Genomic DNA, 22,754 nt, shown 5'->3' with positions numbered 1-22,754 from the left:
ATGGAAACAGTTTTTTCCATAATGGTTCGTGGTGGCCCACCCTGTATTTCAATTGCAGATTATCATCGACACCCTAAAAAATAGGCTATGCCCAATATTTAAACATACAGATACTACAGTATTTGAAAAACTGTTTTTTCAAAAGAAATAAAGGACAGATTGGAAAAAATAATAATACTTTAATTTCCTGTATTTTTTCCCTTGACAATGTTTGCATTTTTTATTGGTATAGGTATGCCTTGTACTGGAAAATTTACGTATGATTTGATTGGCTTTTGGATAAAATATTATTCAGAGATAGCCTTTGTTTATACTGTATAGGAAATAATGTTACAAATTACAAAATAATGAAACATATGCTATATTTGGATCTGTGGGTAGAGTTTAAAGCTTTTTGGACGTAGTAGACGTACTACCTCGGTTATTACTTACACAAAAATGCTACAAAAACTCCGGACGGTTATTGCAAAATGTATAAAATTATCATCACTTTATTGTCTCTAGCAAGTTTGGGTTTGTTCGAAAGTTTTTTGCACTTTTAGGCTTTTTGTAGATTGGCTAAAAATTACTGCTTGAACCATTTTTGTCTCCTGCCCTGACTGAAAAGAAATAAATGTGTTTTTTCGGACATTAGTGGAAAACAATGCTGTAATATGAGGGAATGGGACAAACAACAGCCTGATCAATACAAATAATAAAACCACGTGGTACGCGACTGAAGGGCAGGCGCCGGAGCCCTGGAAATTCGATGTGTAGCTTTAAACTTTCGCTTGCGGTTCAAGGTCTATGCCAGGATGATCAATTTCGGCCGAAAATACCGCTTGTCTTCCTTTTCCTTCCACCTATCTTTTGCTTGGCAACAAACGATACCGGCCTATTCAAAAAGTTCCACTCAAATACCCACTTAATTACTACATTAGATTGAATTCGAATACAGGAACGCTTTATACGTTTTCAAATAATTAAACCTGGTTGTCAGATTTATAACATTCATCGTTAGGTTGCAAACTATCAAGTAAAACATGCAAATCACCTATCATTTAAAAGCTAGTTGCAGATATTTTCTGCTGGTTTTGCGCTTCTTATAGTGTATACTTTGTTGCTTATCTGATTTTAATAATAATTGTATTGAATGAAAAGACAGCTTGGACAATGCAATAAAGTGAAACAAAACTAGTTATTCAATTCAATTCAAAATGTCCTTATTTGGGAAGGATGTAGGTATACTCAATTGTGGTACAAAAAGTCTTGTGTATCCCAATTATATTTTCTCCGCAATATATGTAGCACCCCCCATTTTATATTGGGGAGAAAATATAATTTTTTGGGATACACAAGACTTTTTGTACCACAATTGAGTATAAAACCAATCATTCCTTGTTAAATGAGATGTGATACAGTTTGTTGATTAAAAGATAATGATGAACTAACAACCACTTCCTAAGGTGCTAATGACTGATAATTGATTTTCCTCAAACTGAAAGTGAAACAAAAGAAATTTTACAAAATATTATATTCTAATTATATCAGGTGAAGATTTAATTTAGTTATATGTAAATATACAAATGGTAATCATACAAACTTAACGACTTTTAGTCATATTCTATGTAATATAATGTGAATATAATAATAAGACTGGCAGGGTCAACTAAATTTAGAAGATTGTACTAAATTTAATTTTTTGGCAAGAATTGAAAATAATGTCAAATAATTTATTGGATTTGTAGTTATTCGAAGAAATTTCAAGGTTACGCATACAGTATGTCCCAATTTATCCTGGTAAGGTTAATATAAGAGATAGGCAACAAATGCTCATAATTTTCAATGATTAGGTTAAAATTGTAAATTATTTCCTTTACCAAACAGTAATAAGGTCAGTAAGGAGAAAAAAATTTTAAAAGTTAAATCTCGAGTTAAATATTGATATACGAGGTGTTGAAGTTTGACTGATATTATACAAAATTTATTAACATAACGCAATACACACTGATACCGATACATATTCTCCCACGGCTGCTTATTTTCTACCCCAGGTACAGTGTTTTTCTGAAGTGTCTAGGATCAGAACATTTTTTGGAGTATTTATGAAGAATTTGTAGGAGAATCTAGGTTTATGGAAGCAAGAAAAAAATTGTGCCTCAAACCTTCTACCAAAATATCAATCCCTGATCATTTAAAATATAAAATTACACAATATAAGACTTGTCAGTTATTGCCAGAAGAACAAATCTCATTCTACAGGGTGGTCCAAATTAATTGTAGGATAATTCAAGAGTGGAAAGTATACAAAAAATAAACCTTAAAGCTGCGCCACTAAAACCATTTTTTTATTTTTAGTTCCTAAACGAAAAAAGTTACTCATGAGATTTTTTTAAATTTTTAAAATAATCAACCAATACGGGCGCTGTTTAAAGAGTTATAGCTTTGTTTAGCTTTACATTTCTTTAAGCTGTAATTTTAGAGTGTTCTGATGGGGCACATGTGATATCCCAAACTTTTTTCTAAGAAAAGTTTGTCTGAACATTTCTTTTCATTTTGCATAATGAAAAAAATTAGTACCAGTCCAGATTATTTTAAAAAATTGAAAGAAAACGCCAAATGATTACTTCAAAATGATGAACAAGCATGCCAAATTGCATATGAGTTTAATTTTAATTTATTAATTAAGATTTTTAAAAAAATCTTGGGGCACATACTCAGGGGCCTGCTAGCTCCGAAAGGGGGCACTTTTCAACCATATAGTTATTATATTATATGGCACATTTTTTATGTACTTTCTACCCTTTAAGTATCCTACAATCAATTTGGACCTCCCAGTCTAGGGGAAGGAAAAAGGAAAGAGAGAAGACATTTCCTTTATTATATTCGCAAGTGATCATATTTTCTCTGCAGCGGCTAGCAATGTAGATTGTAAATAGCAAACAGATGTTTCAGAGGCTGGAACATACCAAAGCCTAATTATTTGTTAGAACATTCCAGAATTACTATTTCTGAAACTAAAATATAGCGAGTGTTTTTTGTATAAATCCTAATAATATAAACAAAAAGACAGACTCAAATTAAATTACTTATGGCCGTTTTCCCAACATTGGCTTTAAGTTAGTTAGTTAGTCCATCTTAACACAGGAGAGTTGTAGTGTAAGTATAAGCAAAAAACCCAAAGTCAATCCCCACAAAATCTTTATTTCGTATCTAAAAGCTGCCCAACATGTTTCGAGTGTAAAAACTACTCATCTTCAGGGGCTAAAATTGACGATTTATTACATGTCTGCTGGCTGTCATTCTACAAAGAGGGATAGCGGAACCATATTACCGGTACATCATATTACTGTCTTGTGATATTTTATTGTAAAGGGCTTCTCAGATTGTTGCAGAAACTAAGGTTTAAACATTTCTATTATTTTGTAGAAAAAAAAAACGAGAAATACAATTATTGGTTTAACTTTGGCAACACTGTCCAATTTTTTATGAGAGCAAAACTTTGGCACATTTTTCTAAATTAAGCGTCCTTATTGCAATCCTTACCGTACAATCATAACACATTGGGTTGGGAATATCTCCTATAATGAATGGTTTGCATTGTCATAATTGGAACCAACAAACTTTGATTTACCTTCTTTATCCAATTTCCATCAAAGCAACAGACGTAACTTAGAATCGGTTTGTATTACAGATTTGTTAAAAATAAAACACGTGTATGAATCACTTACTTGACTTTGTCTAAAATGTAACTAATTGATGTGGTGACCGCAATTACCTGGCTTCCCGTCCAGTTCCTACGTGCATTGACGTAGCAAATCAACCCAATCCCCTGGAATATTTTTATTTACATACTTAATTTTGGCTAACCAGCTATCTAGGTTAAATATTAACGAGGAAATGGCCTGTTAGCGAGGTCGGTCAGCATTTTTTCCGCGGTAGTTACCGGATTTATTTATATTTTTTGTGTATCCGACGTAAGTTCTAATCCCGGTCGGTTCAAACTCACTTTGAGCTGGATAGGTCCGGTTATCGCGCGTTTGTTTCAAAACATCTTGTAATGCAGTTGGAGTAGTGTGGGAAGAAATATCGCCATCCTTCATGGAAATTATTCATGTTTTAACTGTTCTTCCTGTCTAACAAAAATTATCGAGGTACTTGGTACCAATCTAAAATATACCCAAATTACACTTTGCACGTGGGTTGAATAAACAGTCGGTAAAGGTCGACGTCCCAGCTTCTGTTTAGAGACAAGTCTTCAATAAAAGGACAGGGCCAGACAGTAGACACACACTTTCTTTATTCAAACTATTAAGGTGTGCACTGACATGCCATATTGATTACGCTTAAGTAGTCGGGGCGATTGAATTGTGAAATTGGTCATTTTGTTCTACAATATTTTTGCTGCACTGACTTATGAAAATTAATACAAGTTATTTTTTCAGATGTACAATACGTTTTCCAAGCACCAACATCCGGCTTGCATTTCAGTCGTTAGTCGATGACGGTATGGACTCGGGGGTTTCACACGTACGGGAAATTTCTCCGGTTCGAATAAGAGAAAGAGCAGGTGGGGGAGGGTCCTCTACCATGCATCCATTACGTATTAATATTCCCGAGGGCGAGTATGGAAGTAGTCCGTTCCCATCGCCTACCGGTACCATCAGTGCGGCTAATAGTTGCCCAGCAAGTCCTAGAGGTAGGTCATAGCTAGGATCAATAGGTTGTCTAGTATTAGATAACCTAGAGTTTGCATGAAAATCCTCACTATCATTGAAAAGAATAGTTGGTTGAATGTACTACAACAGTATCGTGAATTCTGCTATCCCTTAAAGAACCCCGATTTAATTTTGCCCCCGTATTCAAAGGTAAGGTCCCTAAAGTTGCCCCTAGATAACCAGATGTCTGTTAAACCATGCCAAACTGCCCATGTTACATTGTTGCCACACAGTACGAGATAATTTTTACGACAGAAAGGAATTTTTGAAGGTCACCTCTGACTGTTTATAATTGTCAAATTTACCTGCAAAAGTCACGTGACTATCTTCAAGCATCGAATGTTATATTGAAGATCATGTGACTCTAAATAAGGTTAAAAAAATAAGTATTGCAGTCACGTGACCATATTTAAGGTCAAAATGTTATTCTTAAGATAACGTGACAATTTTTACGTTTGAAAGGGACTTCTGAAGGTCACGTCATTATTTTCAACTATTTTCACAGTTACAAGGATCACGTGGTTATTATCAAGCGTCAAATAGAATTTTGAAGGTTTTCATTTTGAAAACGGTCACGTGACTTGAAAATTGAAAATAATCAAAATTTTCAAAATGTGAATTTTCAAAATTATTATCGTCTTGTGACCAAAAAAAACCGTCACGTGACTATTCAATGTCAAATAGATTATTTTCGTAAACACGAGCCAAATTAAATTTTTACAGAGTTGCCACACTGACAATTCCTTTAATTTAGGAACGAAATTATTGGAATGTTGCCAAATCGACCGTTTTCTTAAAAACAAACAATATCACTTTTCTACAGTGTTGCCAAACCTGCAAATCTTATAATTTAGTGAGAAATTTTGCAATGTTTGCAAATCGATCATTTTTGTCAGGTCACGTGACTATTTTCAAGCATCGAATGTAGTATTGAAGATCATGTGACTCGAAACAAGGTAAAAAAAAATAAGTATTGCAGTCACGTGACCATATTTAAGGTCAAAATGTTATTCTTAAGATAACGTGACAATTTTTACGTTTGAAAGGGACTTCGGAAGGTTACGTCATTATTTTCGACTATTTTCACTCAGTTACAAAGGTCACGTGGTTATTATCAAGCGTCAAATAGAATTTTGAAGGTTTTCATTTTGAAAACGGTCACGTGACTTGAAAATTGAAAATAATCATGTGACAAATCAAAATTTTGAAAATATGAATTTTCAAAATTAAAATCGTCTTGTGACCAAAAAAAAACCGTCACGTGACTATTCAATGTCAAATAGATTATTACTATTGTAAACACAAGCCAAATTACATTTCTACAGAGTTGCCAAACTGACAATTCCTTAAATTTGGGACAAAATTATTGGAATGTTGCCAAATCGACCGTTTTCTTAAAAACCAACAATATTAATAATTATTATTTTTATATTAATTTCTGATTGAAAAATGACGTCACCACTTACACCTATGGCACTTTTAATTAGTTTCGCTCCTGGTCTAAAACTATTTATGAAATAAAATAAAATTTAAATTTAAAACTAAAAAACCTCGAGGAACTAGAGATGGAACAACAAAAATAAATACAGCTTTATTATGGACAAAAGCTGTAGGTAGATGGAATGGGGAACAACAAAAAAAGTATTTTTTCATGAATTTCAACAGCTTATGGTATATTATTACTGACGTGGTTTTGCGATTTTTACACTCAAGTAGTAACGTCACTTATATTGTTTGACCATTTGACAACGTTGATACTTATTTAATATATTAATACCGTTTCAAGAAACGAGATGTTAGAATCACGTCACCCTAACCTAATTCTATTTTTATATTTTTGTTTATTTTTGGTTGTTATATTCCAATCCAGGACGCATTCGTATATTTTCATGGACATAGGTGAGAGCTCTTGAATCTTTATTTTTAAGCGACCGTACACTTTAACATGTATGAGAGTATTCCTCAATTTTCGGTCAATTGGCACAGTGTTAGATATCTTTCAATTTACTTTCCATAGTTAAGATTGCTTTAAGTACCTAGCTATCTATAATCACTGTATTCGTGTTTATCTTGTAACAACTAATGTAATTTTATTTCCGTAAGTGATATTAAGATATTATTGATGCATGTTGTGTATAAATAGATGAAAATATCTGACAACATGCAATTATACTACAACAGCTTGGATTTTGGACTCGATCTTAACTGAATTACATCGTGGAATTGTGGAAATTTATAAATTTTTAAACTTATAGCTCACAGTGCATACAGAGAAAATAAAAAGTGCCACTTTTGTATTGTAATGACAAATAAATCGTAACTTATGGAAGTTTTTCTTACTAAAAGCGTCGCTAAAAGCAAAGGGTATAAAACCTTTCATTCCACCTTTTAGTACTATTAAAAAGTAGATTTTTTACTTCAGATATTTTACTACCATCTGTTATAGCTTTTATTGGCTTTTATAACCCAATAACCAGCCTCAGTGTCTTACTTAAACTTATTAATCGTAATAAAAGAGTGAATAAGTTTCTTCAGATATTAAGTTTTTACAAATGAAATAACAAAGCAGTTTCTATTTATCAGTACGACTATTGGTTGTCAGACAAATAATGAATAAACCGAGTATTGCGATTTATGAACTGAAAATCAAGCTGAAAATAGTTCTTTAAACTAAACGTAGGTGTAGTTAGGTCCTACTGGTTTCTATCATTGGACATGAGATTAATTATATCAAGTTTGTGTACTGTTAGATTTAGCATGCCAATACAGATGTTAAATTAATTTGAGATAGTTAAGCAAATGCTTCAGAGGTCCTTATGGTAATTTCAAGATATTTCATAGTTTCAATAATCAATATAAGCTATTTATTTAAGTGACAGTTTAGTTGTGAATGTAAAAGACATCACAGCTTCATCATCAAGACCTTTGAATTTTGAATTTTTCTCACATGTGTGGACTTGTTGACCTGGGATATGACAACTGAGAACAGAGAAACGAACAGTTAAATAAAAAACTGTAGAAAATGCTATTTGAACAATTTTAGATTGATGCGTGACAACGGCATATTAATTATCACCAACTTGTTACCAACACAAATAATTTTTTTTGTACATTAACATGTTACAAGTGAATAACTGAGGTGGTTTTGACCTAAATTACTTCACTCCAATGTTGTCTATTTCAATAATAATAATTATTTTTTAAAGTCGACACTATCATTCAAATGACCGACAAATATGAATTTGATGAATTTTATACACAAAAATAAGTTCAAAAGACTATTTAATTTATAAAAATTAAATCGACCGAAACCTTTGGTGAAATATTGTTGAACTGCGTGCTTTAATATTAGATATAGGTATTAATATTTAGTATCCATAAAAGTATAATAGGGATCAACTTGTTGTTAAGAGTTCTACAGTTCCACATCTTTTAGCCACAATAGACCCACAATTGTAGTGGAAGGGAGGAGATATCCACTTACGTAGCAAAGCCACACCTTTCCTCAAAAATTTTGCCTCTTTTACTTGGCTACAATCAATTTCGATTTGATTGCGACAGTCAAATTTGAGAAATTAATAGAGTTTGCAATTATTACAATGTCATACAAACTATCAATAGTAAAAATGAAATGGAACACTTTTTCATATTCCCAGATTTTTGAATTCTTCTACGAATTCTGTCGACTTTTCGTATAATGTCATACTAGTCATACACCTCATCTGTTTGTGAGATATTTGATTTTTTATCTTAATCTTGCATCTGTAACAAATAATCATATTCTGTTAAAAAACAAATTTCGTTTTTTAAATAGAACACCTTGTATATTAGTCCATTTTCTGATTCGATAGAAAATTCTAAGCACATTTCATGTAGGATGTTCGATACATAGGCAATTGTTTTCGATTTAAACTGAAAACATGCTTAACTAGTTGAATGAATTTTCAATAACAAATAATGACAAATTTTAGTGTAACAATTGCTAAAACTGTTGTTGTTTATTTCCTGGTCTGGTACTATTAATGAACTCTTGACTCTTGTTGCGTGTTTTGAATGAAATACGGTAGAATTTGTCAAATTTCGTCTCTAAGTCTCTCTAGTTTTTAGCGCATTAGGAAATGTCTTGAAATAAACTTTTTTATGTATCTTAATTCTCGTTATCTTCTCATATCTCTGTTCCATAAAAAAGAATAAAGTTGACAGCAGCCCAGTTGATTTGAAACACTCTCCACACTTTTCAATATTATATCTTATATCACGGTTGTATATTTAAGACAAACATGTGTCTGAAGCTCTAATAATGGATAAAGCTGACTTTATACATCAAAGGCAGTGAGTTACTCAGTAATTCATTTATTCATCACCTACAAATGTTGTCTTGTTTGTAAAATAAATATTGACTGATATTTTGTTCGAAAATTGCTTTGGAAAGATTTGTGGTATTTTAAAATTTCATTTCGGAATTTATAAGAGTTATTTAATTACGTCATACCCGAGGTTATATTCTAATACTCATCACAGAGCCACTTAAGACTTATTACTCATTACTCATAGATGATTAGCAACTGTTTAAATCATGCGTAATGTTTTTGAAACTTAATTAATGATACAATTTTTGATTTAGTTATAATTTTTTAAAAATAGTTGTTGGGTTTGGTAAATGTAATATGTAATTTTACTAGGTCACCACGGTATCAGCCATAGTAAAAGAAGTGTGCAGTCTGATCTACAGCGGGCGGTGTATGCAGCCGCGCAGGTTGTCAACCGAGACGATGGTCAACATGTACAGCCCAGCCATAGTCCCGACTACCGACAGCCGAATGGTAATTCTGTAAGTATATCGTTTTAAATGTGATTTGAGTATTATGTACACGACATTTAAGGAAGCGTTTTATGCGCAACCGTTTTTGAATAACGCTGCTCGTAAAATGTCGTTCAGTCATAGGTCTAGGTCATTTCTAAACGAACGTAAACAAACAAGTGAATTGATACTTGGGAACTTGATATGCTGGTTTTGATAATCATTATTATTATTTATTCCCAGTCGGAACTGGTTGATATTTTGTTCAATCCGACACGTCATATCAGTAACGTGCACTTTTATAGATATTTTTTTAAAACCAAATTTCGAATACGTATTAATGTTTACATCAGGTTTACATACATTTATCAGAAATAAAGTAAATGTTCCATCATAAGACTGATGCCATGTTTGCTGATATTAATACTTCCTTTTTCCAATGTGGGCGCACACAAGACAAATAATGTAAATATGCCGTACTTGCAATAGGTGTAAGGTGTAGGTACTACTTTTACTCTTTACATGCACCTATCCGGTTTATATTTCCTGTGTAATTAATCTGTAGCTGTGACAGATGCATTGTTAGGAATTAAATGTAAGATATAAGATATTCAGTAAATATAATGGTTGAACATTGTTGGTTGAATTAGAGTAAGTAACTGTAGATAAGCTAATAGCGTCAAAAAAAATAACAAGATATTGTGTTTTGTGCCTTATCGTGTGTGTTAGTGACTTATCAAAATTTGACTTTTATGCAGTCATAACAATAATTATGAGTTTGAATCGATTAAAAAATACAAATGTAATTGGTTCATTTGCTTACTTACAGATCAATGAGAAACTTACTTGGGACAATGCATTTTAAATGAGAACTTGTCAAGTTTGATAGCAATGAAGTTTACTAGAGTATTTAGAAATAACAGATGTAAAGCTGTTTCAAAGAAAGGACCATTATAAAGTTGAAGAAAAACTTTATGCCATGCGTCAGTTTGTCATAACGGATGTGACGTCATTCGACAGTTGGCCACGTTACCACTTTAGCAAAAAGCCCGATTGATATCTTATAACGAATTGTCAAACTACGTCACATCCGTTACGGCGGATTGACGCATGACATTTAGAAAGTGTTTCTTCATTTTTGTCGCGCGCATTGGTTTGCAATGGTTCTCTTCTTGTTATCGTTTATTTTGTATGGATGATTTTGACACCCTAATTATTTTGAAGCTAGAGGGCGCAAATAACATGACATAACAAAAAAGTTCAATTAATAGAGTTTATTTATCATGCTCTATAAAGTTAGTGTGGTCGAGCGATATTTGCAGCGAGTTGCTCGATCTATCAACAAAAAAGAAGGGGCACAGATGAATATTTAATAATTTAATTTATATAAACATGGAATTATTGGAGTCCTGCTTTAGTATGTTATGAAACCTGTTTCTAAAAGTACTACATACTCTAATGGTCAATCAAAAAAAGGCATTTAGGTATATAGTCGGTGCTTTCCTACTAGAGGATATCGTTTGTGAAAGTTAGGCAAAATTACTATTGCGAGGACTATTGTTATATTGAATATATTATAAAACAAGTATGTTTGTGTAAAGCAACGATAGTAGGCTTATGTATAAACTGCATGAAGTGTAAAAGCTTATCTAACTACCATAATACAAAAATTTAAAATGTGTTATATAGCCAATTGAAATCCAGAAAACCCCTGGCTTGCCTTGTTGGATTTTCTTATTCCTCATATTTTAGGTTTTTCCCATTAGATACACACAGTAAAGTATTGCTTGATAATAGTGTGTAAATAAACATTTTTTCTTCTCTTCAAATTTTTCTCCTCAAATAAACTCCTTTCTTCATTTGTATTATTGCTATTTACACTAATATGAAAGTTATGTTTTGTACTTGATTTTATACAGGGCGAGTCAGGGTTAAATTGGTCTGACAGATTCTGGGATAGGTCAATTATATTATAACTTTTGAGCACAATTTGTACAACATTTTTATGATTCATTTGTTAATTTTTTTATTTATAAAATCGCCCCAAAGGTAACTTCTGAATAATAAATATATACCTAGACAATACAAACAGCAGTTGTGCATGTGGGTGATTTAACATCTTCCAATGTGTGCAGGCATTGCACTTGACTTGGCTGTATCCACCTGTGCGAAAGGTGTCTGACCCAACGACCAAGTAAACAAATAAAAGTTTGTGTTTATCTGTTTATCACATAAAGTTAGGTAAGCTTTGTGGTTACATACATGCTTTGTGTACAATAGAGAGAATGAGAGTGATTGTAGCCAAATTCATATTATTTTTATTTGTGTTAGGTGAAATTAGGAGGAGCGTTTCATATATTTTTTTATAGAGCAACTTACTTATTAGGAACTTCTTCCTTAACCCGGCCAAAAAGTGTTTTTTTTGTTTATTTTTAAAAAAATAAACACTTTTTTTAAAAATGCAATCGCATTGAATGTTTGGAGATATATAGGAGGCTAAGGGTATCTTGAGTCTTGAGCACCCTGTATAGTACTCTAATTCTGGATTGCCTCTTTATTTAAAACTTAAACTAAGATATTAGTTTATATCAACATTAGTACTAATTTACTGCACTTTTTTTTTCTAGACTCCATCAGTAGTAATAAACGATGGTAACTACGTCACAGCTGGCGGGAGCGGCAAAGACGATTCAAAACCACCATTTTCGTATGCACAGCTGATCGTTCAGGCAATCGCTAGCGCAATGGACAAACAGCTTACTCTGTCGGGAATCTACAGCTACATAACCAAACACTATCCGTACTACAGGACGGCGGATAAAGGCTGGCAGAATTCAATACGACACAATCTTAGTCTCAATAGATACTTTATTAAGGTGATTATAGGGCGCTGTGGCGCGATATTTCCTACACGCGATGTTTTCAGGTCCCTAGAAGTCAAGAAGAGCCGGGAAAAGGTTCTTTTTGGAGAATCGATCCACAGTCAGAATCAAAGTTGATCGAACAAGCTTTTAGGAGGCGACGACAAAGGGGAGTGTCCTGTTTCAGAGCTCCGTTTGGTCTTAGTTCGAGGTAAGCAGTGAGCTAGCTTTAATAGTACACTAATATGTTAGGGAACAAACTAAAAAATTTGCGCAACATTTACGTTGATGGGTGAGGAGGTAAGATAACAATGTTTTTCACTACCTGACGTAACTGGGTGAGATTGTATTTCATTCAGATAAGGTGTTTCAATGACTCCCTTTTCCGGTTAATAATATTCAGCTGCCTAGTGATAGGATTGTTTTGTTTAGACAGAGACAGACAAAGTTTGTAAAGCAAAAATTAAGACCAGGTGCAACGATTTGAGTGAACTCTTGAACTCGTAGTTTTCAATTTTTACTTATTAATATTAGTTAGTATTTTTCTAATTATAACCGTAACTACAGTTGTTGACAAGTTTCTCACCGCGGCGTTAAAACCACAAAAGTAGATTATCTTATTAAAAGCACAGACACGACGCAAGGTTACTCGAATATTGAAAATACAAATAAAAGTATAAAATGAAGGATTAGAACAAAACGAATGATACATATTTTATAAACTAACGTTTTGGTTCTTATTGGCTGGGCCAATTTTTAACTGCTCATCATACAACAAGTTTAATAGAACTAGAAATATGTCACGTCTAATATAAACGAGATTTATCAATAGTCATTGGTAATTGTTGCAAATCATTCAATGAAATGAGACTTAGGGTTTTTCTAATCCGATCAGAGTGAATGTAACTCCTATTTGTAGGTTAGGTAGGAGTAGGTTCATAAACATTTACCGCACTTATTTGTGGCGAACGGTGGTTAATTATCACTTATCACTAAAGCAACAAACCAATTCTGGTGGTCATCATGGTGGATTTCAAGTGGAATGGTACAACAAAAGTCAATCATTTGAGTTTTTCTAAAAATTGTAAACGACATATTCAGTTAATACCAGTAAATCAGTCCGGCTTTCTGATGTGCATTCGTTTGCACCGAATTACTTTGAATATGCCCCTGGCGCATTCAATTCTATTCTGTGAATCCTGAATTCTACCGTTACGTCAGCGCCGATAGCCTGTTTGACAGATGACATTAATGACACAACTGTCAACTTGCTATGTTCAAACAATAAATAAATACTGAAATCTGCCGAATAGTCCAGGCAGTTGAAGGCCGTAAAACCAAAAAAAAAATACTGAAACTCATATTATTCATTACTTTTTCTGGTGTGTTCTATATTCTTAAACACAATATTAAGGCATTTATAATGTCAGAATAAGTTGCAGATGACACCAATCTTTAGAGACGTACATACTGGCTTTGGAATCAAACATGTCCATATACCGCTTATTGACATTTGACACCTGACAAAGCTCTACTTAGAGGCTCAACAATTGATTTTAAAAATGATTAAAACAGTCACGTGGCCTTGATAAATACAATTTTAAACGTAAAAACGTTACGGAACGTCAAATTTAAAGTGTCAAAATTCGAATTAAGTGAAACAGTCACGTGACATTAAAAAAATTTAATTTGCAACTGTCAACGTGCAAATGTTAACAAAATGAAACAATTGATGTCACTATGATTCAAGCTGTTAGCATATGATATTTAAAAACATTCTTATTTGACAATTGACATACGAATGCAAGTAACAAAAACCAATGTTAGTGTTTTTGTATCAATAAATATCTTTGTACAACTTTGCAATGTTTCTTATAAGATTCAATACTTTGCATCAATTATTTCTTAACATATTGGTAATGTATCCTAAAAGATACAACTTGTAATTTTACACCTTTTAAAAATATAATTATATTTCCAAAAAAATCTTATTAGTACAATCCATAGTAACTCAAAAATGTCCAGAAATTAGAAAATTTTAGCTTTGTTTAATGTCTGCCAAATCAAGGCAGTTGATTTACCATTTTTGATTAATCAATTAATCTATTTTGTCCTAATTGTCATCCATAAACTTCTTTTTCTATGGTAATCTGGGACACAATTTCTGTGTTTTTAATGTATGAATTATATGCAGAATAGAGGCTTAGTGGCAAATTCTATTTTGATTAGATCATACATCATTGTATTTTTAACCTAATAATTACTCAATACCCTATCCGCAAAAATCAGTAATCACATTAAGTGCGTGTGTGCCTAAATTACAAATGTGTGTTTATATGCAGTAACTTACACCAAAAACAATTATTACAATAACAAGTAAGTGTTTACCAGATAAAATTTAGTCAAATATCAATAGTAATACGTTTCCACTTGTCATCTGTCAGCTTAGATTTATGCCAGATGTTGACTAAAACTTAATTAGACGCTAAATCCCAAATATGTTGAAATCGCAATGGAATTACAATGTGTGCTGGGAGCATAATCTTGTGAAAACTGTTATAACCCGAATATTGTGAGCTTATGAATGATTAGCATTGTCATGTATACTATTAAAAAAAAAAAACAGAAAATTGCACTATATTTCTTAATTAAATCAAACCGTACAGTCGCAAATAAACGATTCTTCTATGCCGTGGTTATCAATAATACAGATATAAACAATACATTTTACATGCTCGAAAACTCATAATAATCAAACAAAAAGAAATTTTTGCAAAGTTACGCTTTACGGATGCTGATAGATAATAATTTAACGCGCTTTCTATAATTTGAAGATTACTTTTCACAATTAAGTCGTGAAACTAACTTACACCATAACTAAAACAATAAGGTGTTGCACATCATTGAACTTGATAAGTAGCTTTCATAATTTTACTTTTCAATATTTTGTTAACTGAATTAAGAATTTTAAAAAAGCGAAATGTTGATTCTATGTGAGAACATTAAGTAATTCTAAGTGGTGATTCTCATATCTGTAATCAAACTAAACTATAATCTTATAGTTTTGTTACGTTGCTAATGAAACGGTATCTAAGTTTGTAAATTTCTCAGATTTTGATTGACAATGTTAATCAACTTTGCATGTATCTAGAAATGTTGTTTTAGTATATTAAATTTAAAATTCATAAGTTTTTAGTCAGTTTTTTATGATACTTTGTTAACCCATTTTTTTGTTTATTAACCCCTTACAGTTTACATGTCTACTTGTAGTACTGGAGCTTTCGCTCATTAGTCCTGCCTTCTCGTACAATTCAAAAATTGTCCTTAGTGTTTTGTCTCTCTCTACCACACAGCCTGCATTCAAACTTTGGTTTTCTTGAACCGTTTTTTGATGGTGACTTCTGTACTTTCAGATTTAATCCAAAATACAAAACTACCGGCTGAATTTCCTCAATGTAATTCAACCCACGTGTGTGGCATTTTTGACGGATTATTCCTATTTGTTTATATTGTACTGCTCCATTCATTAATTTTTCACCACTAATTAGGTGACTTTTTATTGACTTTCAGTATCTTTGCGTCCAATTTAGTCCCACATTGGACGCTGAATTTGGCTCGTTCCTGATCAATCTGTGCCAAATTGTATTCTTTCATCTCAAAATCGGCAAAGATGGATTCCGGTGTTGTTCTAGTCTGCATAATTGTTACTTTTGAGCCATTCTACGTCTGTTGGAACTACATTGGATGCTGAATTTGGCTTGTTCTTGGTCAATCTGTGCCAAATTGTATACTTTCGTTTCAAAACCGGCAAAGGTCGATTCCGGTGTTCTAGTCTGCATAATTGTTACTTTTGAGCCATTCTACGTCTGCTGGAACCAAATTGGATGCTGAATTTGGCTCGGTCGTGGTCAATCTGTGCCATCTGTTTATTGGTAGGCCACTACACCAAAAGGTATAGCGACGGCAGATCCAGCAATTTTATTCATAGCCCCCGTAGGCGATGATTTGCACCGCTTCTGCAATTGCAGTTTTATTTTGGCTTTGCTATCAGGCCAACAAATAAGAGAACCATAAATAACGAGGAAAACTATTACCCTGCCTTTCTGTATAATTTGCGGTATATGTTTTATCTGTTGGTTTCACCTGCTGTAATTACTCTTAAAAAAGTTGGTTTACGAAATTACACGTGTTTTTATAAAGAAGTAATATAGTAAACAAATAGGATGGTGAAAATTTTAAAAGCTATAAATTGCTAGTTTGGCACACATTGTCAAACCTAAAATAATTGAAGTTGGGCACTGAGAGTCTGACTAGGGAGTTGTAAACAGAAACATCAAGAAAATCTATAAAAATTAATTAATATTATAAAATGGTTGTAAGAACCATTTTAATAGATGTAGCAAGGAAGAGCGTGTAATGCGAAATTGTCGTTATGGAGTCAAAAACGTGCAAAACCACATAATTTAACTAAAATCTATATTAAATCAATTCTTGTAGGAGCGCTCCCGCATCGCCCTCCCACATAGGTATTTCCGACGTGATGACGCCGGACTCCCTATCCAGGGAAGGTTCACCAATTCTGGACCACGGGGGCCAATCGGCACCAGGTAGTCCAGGCAGCTCGTCAATGGCTCGGGCTGGTTCCGGTGGTATGATCGGACATCAGCAGATGACGGCCCTGGTCGGTGTGACCAAGGCGCGCCTTCTGCTGCCTCAGCATCATCAACAAGAGCACTATGTCGAGCAGCAGGTGGTGATAGAAAGGCCGCCGTCTAACGGACAGCAAGAATACCGAGAAGGTAAGCAACTGTGGTGTCATTGATGTAGATGACAATCAACGCTGTTACGAATCAATGTGTCCCAAAGGATTCACAGCTTTAGTTCGAAGAGTTCAATTTTGCCGATTAAACCTGAGACAAAACCAAAATAAACATAGCCAATATGGGTTATGCGTTCAAAATAAACGTACGGAAATTGTTAGATCGAAAGAAACGTATAAATAGAGGCAAGGTTGCCTATTTTTATCGCAGACTTCGATAGTACGTTTACTTTATCGTTGTTTGTATGGTACGCTAAGCTTCGTTCTGCAAAAGCATATCCGTTGTTTCAACGAAATCACCAAACCACGGTGGTTTTAATTCAATTATTAAGTAAAAAGATTGATTCTAACCTATACTTAACGCTACTTACTTTACAGTACTTAACTATTTTCTTATGTTTTACAGACTGTAATTTGACATGGTTTCAAGTGAAAGTTGCAAGATGATCCATAGGATATTGTCATTTTCTTAAAAAATAATTTGCTAATAGTATCTAATAGCTATTAATGCAGTTTGCTGGACAAACAAAGCGAGTTCTGCAATTCGCATGAGTGCCTTAAAAACCACTTTTAACACGAATACTATAATATATTTTTTCTACAAACGCATTACAAATTTCAATGATTCTTTATATTTTATTCAGCAAAAAGTCTTATTACCTTAAAGCCATCTAAGGTAAAATTGGTTTTTATCCAATTATTTTATCGGGGGTAATATCCCTAGTGCATTTAATTTTTCCGGAAAAATTCGGAAAAACGAGTTTCTAAGTAATTTGTTTTAACAAATAGCATGAGCGTATGTAAATCCTCGTCTTCGACTCGGATGATTTTTAAAACCACTCTCGCTCATGCTATTTGTTAAAACAAACTACTTAGAAACGAGTATTCGAGGATATTTGGTAAGATTTATTATTATTATTGATTATTTCCCTCATTGTACTAGCAGCCAATAAAATTCAATGAACCTTTCTAGTTCGACCAATGAGAGCCGTTATATACTGAATAAATCCCTAGTTGTTAAAATTTTACACTGATAAACACCTCCTACCTTTTTCGAATACGTTTTTTTGAAGAACATTTGATATTAAACGAAACGGGATTTAGACGCATATAAAATTTAAGCTATTTTCTTCAATATTAACAATTAATAAATCACTATAACGTAGTTTCCTTTAAAAAATTACATAAATTAAAATATTATGACGTCTGATTGTCAATCTGAAATGTAAACAAAAATATACATGGCTGAACGAAAATCTGTCGTCTGCTGGGGTGAGTTCAATATTATCATTAATTTCATCACGTTTAGTTTAGTATTTGTGTTCTAACTAAGGTGTTTTCTTGTTAATAAAGTAAAATGTGAGTTTTTTGCAAAATTTTTCTTTTAGGCAAATGGTTTCGACTAAATAATTCTTTGGAAAAAATCCTTCGACCTGTGGTCTCAGGATTTTATCGTCGAATTATTTAGTCTCAATCATTTTCCAAGCAAAATTTTGCAAAAAATCACCTATGCACAGTTTACCCGATAAAACTTGAACGTCTCGGGATATAACCTATGATTATTTCCTGAGTTAAATAAACATTTTATTTTAATTAAAACAATAACTTTCAAGCTAGAAAGGGTAACACTATTCTTTATGTTGCTGTGAGGAGTGTGAAATTTTTTCGAATTTTTTTCCGGAAAAACTGCTGACAGCTAAGTTGACAGTTGTTAAGTGATTTTTCCACTTAAAATTTACATTTGTTACACTAATTCTTGATAGCGATTGGTCAAAATTGATAGGAAGGAAATAATCATTTATAAACTCGAAACGTCGGGCGTTATCGAATAGCTGGGAAAAAGTTGCAATGAAATGATGTTTTTAGTTTTGGGTTATCAAAGAAAAACACAAATTTTCAGTTTTTTTCTCCGGAATTTTCGAAAATAATTCAAAAACGAAGCAAAAATTAAATATTTTTAAAACGGTGTTGGATTGCCTATTAAATTCTCTAAAACTTTCCCCATTTAACCTTTGCAGTAGCTCTTACAGGAAACGAGATCCCTGTATAGAGAATCGAATCTTGGACATACTGTATGCTTTTATGTTTCAATAAAAGGAGAATACAGCCATAAGTCTGTTATTTATTGAATATAGAGATATAAAATAACTCTCACAATTCCTGCTTCTGCGTTTTATTGATGTTACATTTATGTTACAGAAAAGTTTATTCCTAACTCTTTAGAGGACCGTTCAATGTCACCATCAACATTCTCGCCTCAGCCCGTCATCGTGCAACCAGCAAATTACTCTCCTTACAGGTAAGTTTCATGACTACCCACAACAATCAAAGACTTGAAAACACTGATTTTGTAGCGGCAATAACAGTTACGGCAGCAACAGCGCCTCAATTGGCTTAGACCTCAAAAGACAACTAGAAGATCAAAATCTAGGCAGTCCTTCGAGTTCCGGTGAAATGGATGATCCGGAAACCAAACGGCAACGTTTGATCCAGACCAACTACGAAACCGAATAGTCATTCTTGGTTTTCCCTGTAAACGAGTCCGCGATTGTGCGATCTTCTTTAGTTTTCCTTTTTGCTGTTTGAACTTTCTTTGTAGAAAGAGTATTCGGGCGTTTCTGATGACGTGTATAGAGAAAGGTTTTTTTTTGTTTTCTTTTTATGATAGTAAGAAATCAAGGATGCCGTTTTTTTTAAGTTCCGGTTTTGAATTGTGAGGTTTGATTTAGCTACATTTGGTAATTGTGGCTGTTGTTTTTTTTTATAGGGAGCACCTAGTTAGAATAAACTAGGGACAAAGCTTCTGATGTTGGACGTTTGCAATTTTATACTACATATTTCCCGCGATAAGAAAACAGATAAAAACGTTGTTTTTTCTGAATTTTTGCTGCTGAAACAATGTCGATTAGTTTAACGAAATAAATTATTGCACTGTTGCCATATTGTTTTTACTTGCAGGCGTTGAAAAGTGTCACTCTGGAAAGGTTTGAATTTGTTTCTTTCAACAGGGTGTATTACTCAATTATACATTGAGTACACAGTTTTCTTCACTAGTGTAGTTAAATAACGACATTGTGATCCCAGTACTACTTAATTTTTGTCATAAATGATTTCTTTATTTATTATTTAACATTTAGCAAAGCTATTCGGGTATTAATCGTCATTTAATGATGCGTTAAATTTTTCAAAATGCAATCAAGGTTTGATCTAGTTTTGTATAAATTAAACATAATAAGACGTTTGTCGGGGGAAATACTAGGCTATAATTATTTCGGTCGTTTATACGAGTGTAATAATTATACTCAAACCTTAAAGCAATGACCAAAATTGACATAAGTTAAGATAAAGTCAAAAAAACTATCCGAGTAGGATTCACATTTTCTTTCAAACCTTAGTAAGCTGAAAGCTCCTAGACGGTTGTAAATAAGTTTTCGGAAATTGCGGGCTTGATTGTAAAGAATTTCGTACTCACGTTTTTTCGACTATAAAATGGTCTTAGCTATATTATGTATTTACAAAAGTTATAATATAATTGTAGGGATAAAATTAAATTAAAATTATAATTAATTAATCATGTGATTTTTTTTTAGTATTCCATTTTACCTGTTTGTCCCTCGTGCTGGAGTTTCTCACTGTAAAGACAAAACCGTAAGTACCTATAAATCTTAAGTGCACTGAAATCCCTCAGTTTAAATGCAAAGCTGGACTTAAGTTATGAAAATGTTTGCATTTAGCAAGATTAAACCAAAAATTTTCATTTTAAAGCTACTCTGTCCCACAAGAAGTGGCAGTGACGACATTAACTGTGACGGCATATTGAAATTCACTTATGTCTTAGATATGTTCTCAAAATTTTCTTTGATGTGTTGTGGTTGCTGGTTTTTCCAGTATATCGTGAATTCTGTTATCCCTTAAAGAACCCCGATTTAATTTTGCCCCCGTATCCAAAGGTGAGGTCTCTAAAGTTGCCCTAGATCATCAGATAAATTTTCAAATGTAATCATCCAAACGTTTGTTTGACATGTTTTAATAAGGGATGCCAAGAATTTTTTACGGACTAAATTTCTAAACCGTTACGATTCAAAATAAAATAGACTAGAAAATCTTCTACCTTAACTTATTTACAAAACTTAAAACTAATAATATTCTGCTTGCCAGAAGCGAAACTTGTAAGTCTTTATTGATACCCACAGACCACAGTTCCGATCATCTCTAGTAGATCCTTTTCTTTGCCTGTGCGTCGGATCCTCCTCTCCTGTCTATTCAGTGCCCAAACATCAGTAAAAATCGCTCCAATCATTTGCCTGATCAGGACAAACTCCCTGAACTTCTTCTTTTTGGAAAATAGCTCAAACGTAAGCTGTTTCCAAAAATCTGCTAACCAAACAACGCCCTTCCAACCTCTTTAAAGGTTTCTGTCCAAATGTCTGAATTACTGAGGGAAGTACAAACTTGGAGACAGACACCACCAGTCGAACACGTTTCCCAGCCTCTACAGAGCTTCTTCCAAGTTTTTTTTTTTGAATCTGTTTAATTTTCAACAATTTTTATTTTTTTTTAATGATGCCACCACTTACACCTATGGCACTTTTAATTAGTTTCGCTCCTGGTCTAAAACAATTTATAAAATAAATTTAAATTTAAAACTAAAAAAACCTCGAGGACCTAGAGGAGGGAACAACAAAAATAAATACTAGTAAGGCTGGAGAAGTCTCTAGCCTTACGACACCACCAAAACAAGACGAAAATGTGAAACCAAACAATTTGATGCAGTTGAGTCCCAGTTTCAAGCTAGCTACAGTATATCGTACCTAGCTTGAAACTGGGTAACCTAGGGTGTTTTCCTAATTTCCAGGGTCAAATTAGCTCTAACCAGTCAAAAAGTGTTTCTGGGGCACCCTCCTTGTAAATTGTAAATAACTATTTCTAACACTTTGTATATACTCTCTATACTCTGTATAGAGTTTTATACGTCAAAGAAGAGCCAATAGAATGACCTTTCTAAAAAGTTCCCAACATGGATTGATAGGTTAGACGGTTTGGCCGCTAGACAGCGTCAAAGTTGACAATTTTTTTTATTTATCTCCAATAACTCGTTATATATGGATGGATAGCCAATGAAATGAGCTTTCTGTCTCCCAATTTGTATGGATAGGTTAGACAGTTCGGCCGCTAGAGGGTGTCAAAATTGAATAATTTTTTCATACTTTTTTGGTGCATTCTTTCGTTCAATCGTCAATAACTAGCTTATTTTCCACACTTTGTATAAACTTTTATATGTCAGTGTATAGCCAATGAAATAAGTTTTCTATTGACGCATAAAAGTTGATGGGTTAGGGGTACGGTTTTGTCGCTAGAGAACGTGAAAATTTGTAAAAGTAAAATTACAAAATTCCTAATTTTTCATTGTATTCCGACTGAATTCATTAATAAGCCCATTAATTATTCCTAAAGTTTGTACACCATAATGCCTCAGCGGTTTACCCCTTGGATATGGCAACGTTCTTCAACAACCTGAGAATGACCAACCAATGAAACTCCTGATATTCAACGATCAAAGCCGATATATCAGTCTC

General features: G+C 33.2%; 1 protein-coding gene across 2 annotated transcripts in view; it reads left to right on the top strand.

Annotated features, from left to right (window-relative positions):
* Positions 1 to 20,750, top strand: part of FoxK (forkhead box K) — a 30,202-nt gene extending 9,452 nt beyond the window's left edge. Inside the window, exons 2-8 of one of the 2 annotated variants that reach the window (XM_081986141.1) lie at positions 4,425 to 4,678; positions 9,380 to 9,528; positions 12,126 to 12,374; positions 12,425 to 12,570; positions 16,857 to 17,158; positions 19,402 to 19,477; positions 19,533 to 20,750. In XM_081986141.1, coding sequence (XP_081842267.1) covers positions 4,425 to 4,678; positions 9,380 to 9,528; positions 12,126 to 12,374; positions 12,425 to 12,570; positions 16,857 to 17,158; positions 19,402 to 19,477; positions 19,533 to 19,692 — 1,336 coding nt within the window. In that variant the 3' untranslated portion in view covers positions 19,693 to 20,750. Of the gene's footprint in view, positions 1 to 4,424; positions 4,679 to 9,379; positions 9,529 to 12,125; positions 12,375 to 12,424; positions 12,571 to 16,856; positions 17,159 to 19,377; positions 19,478 to 19,532 lie in introns of both variants that reach the window. The other variant, XM_081986132.1, reaches the window with a different exon arrangement.
* Positions 20,751 to 22,754: the final 2,004 nt, after the last annotated feature.

The sequence above is a fragment of the Ips typographus genome, linkage group LG1 (assembly GCF_016097725.1).
Source record: "Ips typographus isolate SLU linkage group LG1, UJ_Ityp_2.0, whole genome shotgun sequence".
NCBI lineage: Eukaryota > Metazoa > Arthropoda > Insecta > Coleoptera > Curculionidae > Ips > Ips typographus.
This window is presented reverse-complemented; position numbering and strand designations above follow the sequence as displayed.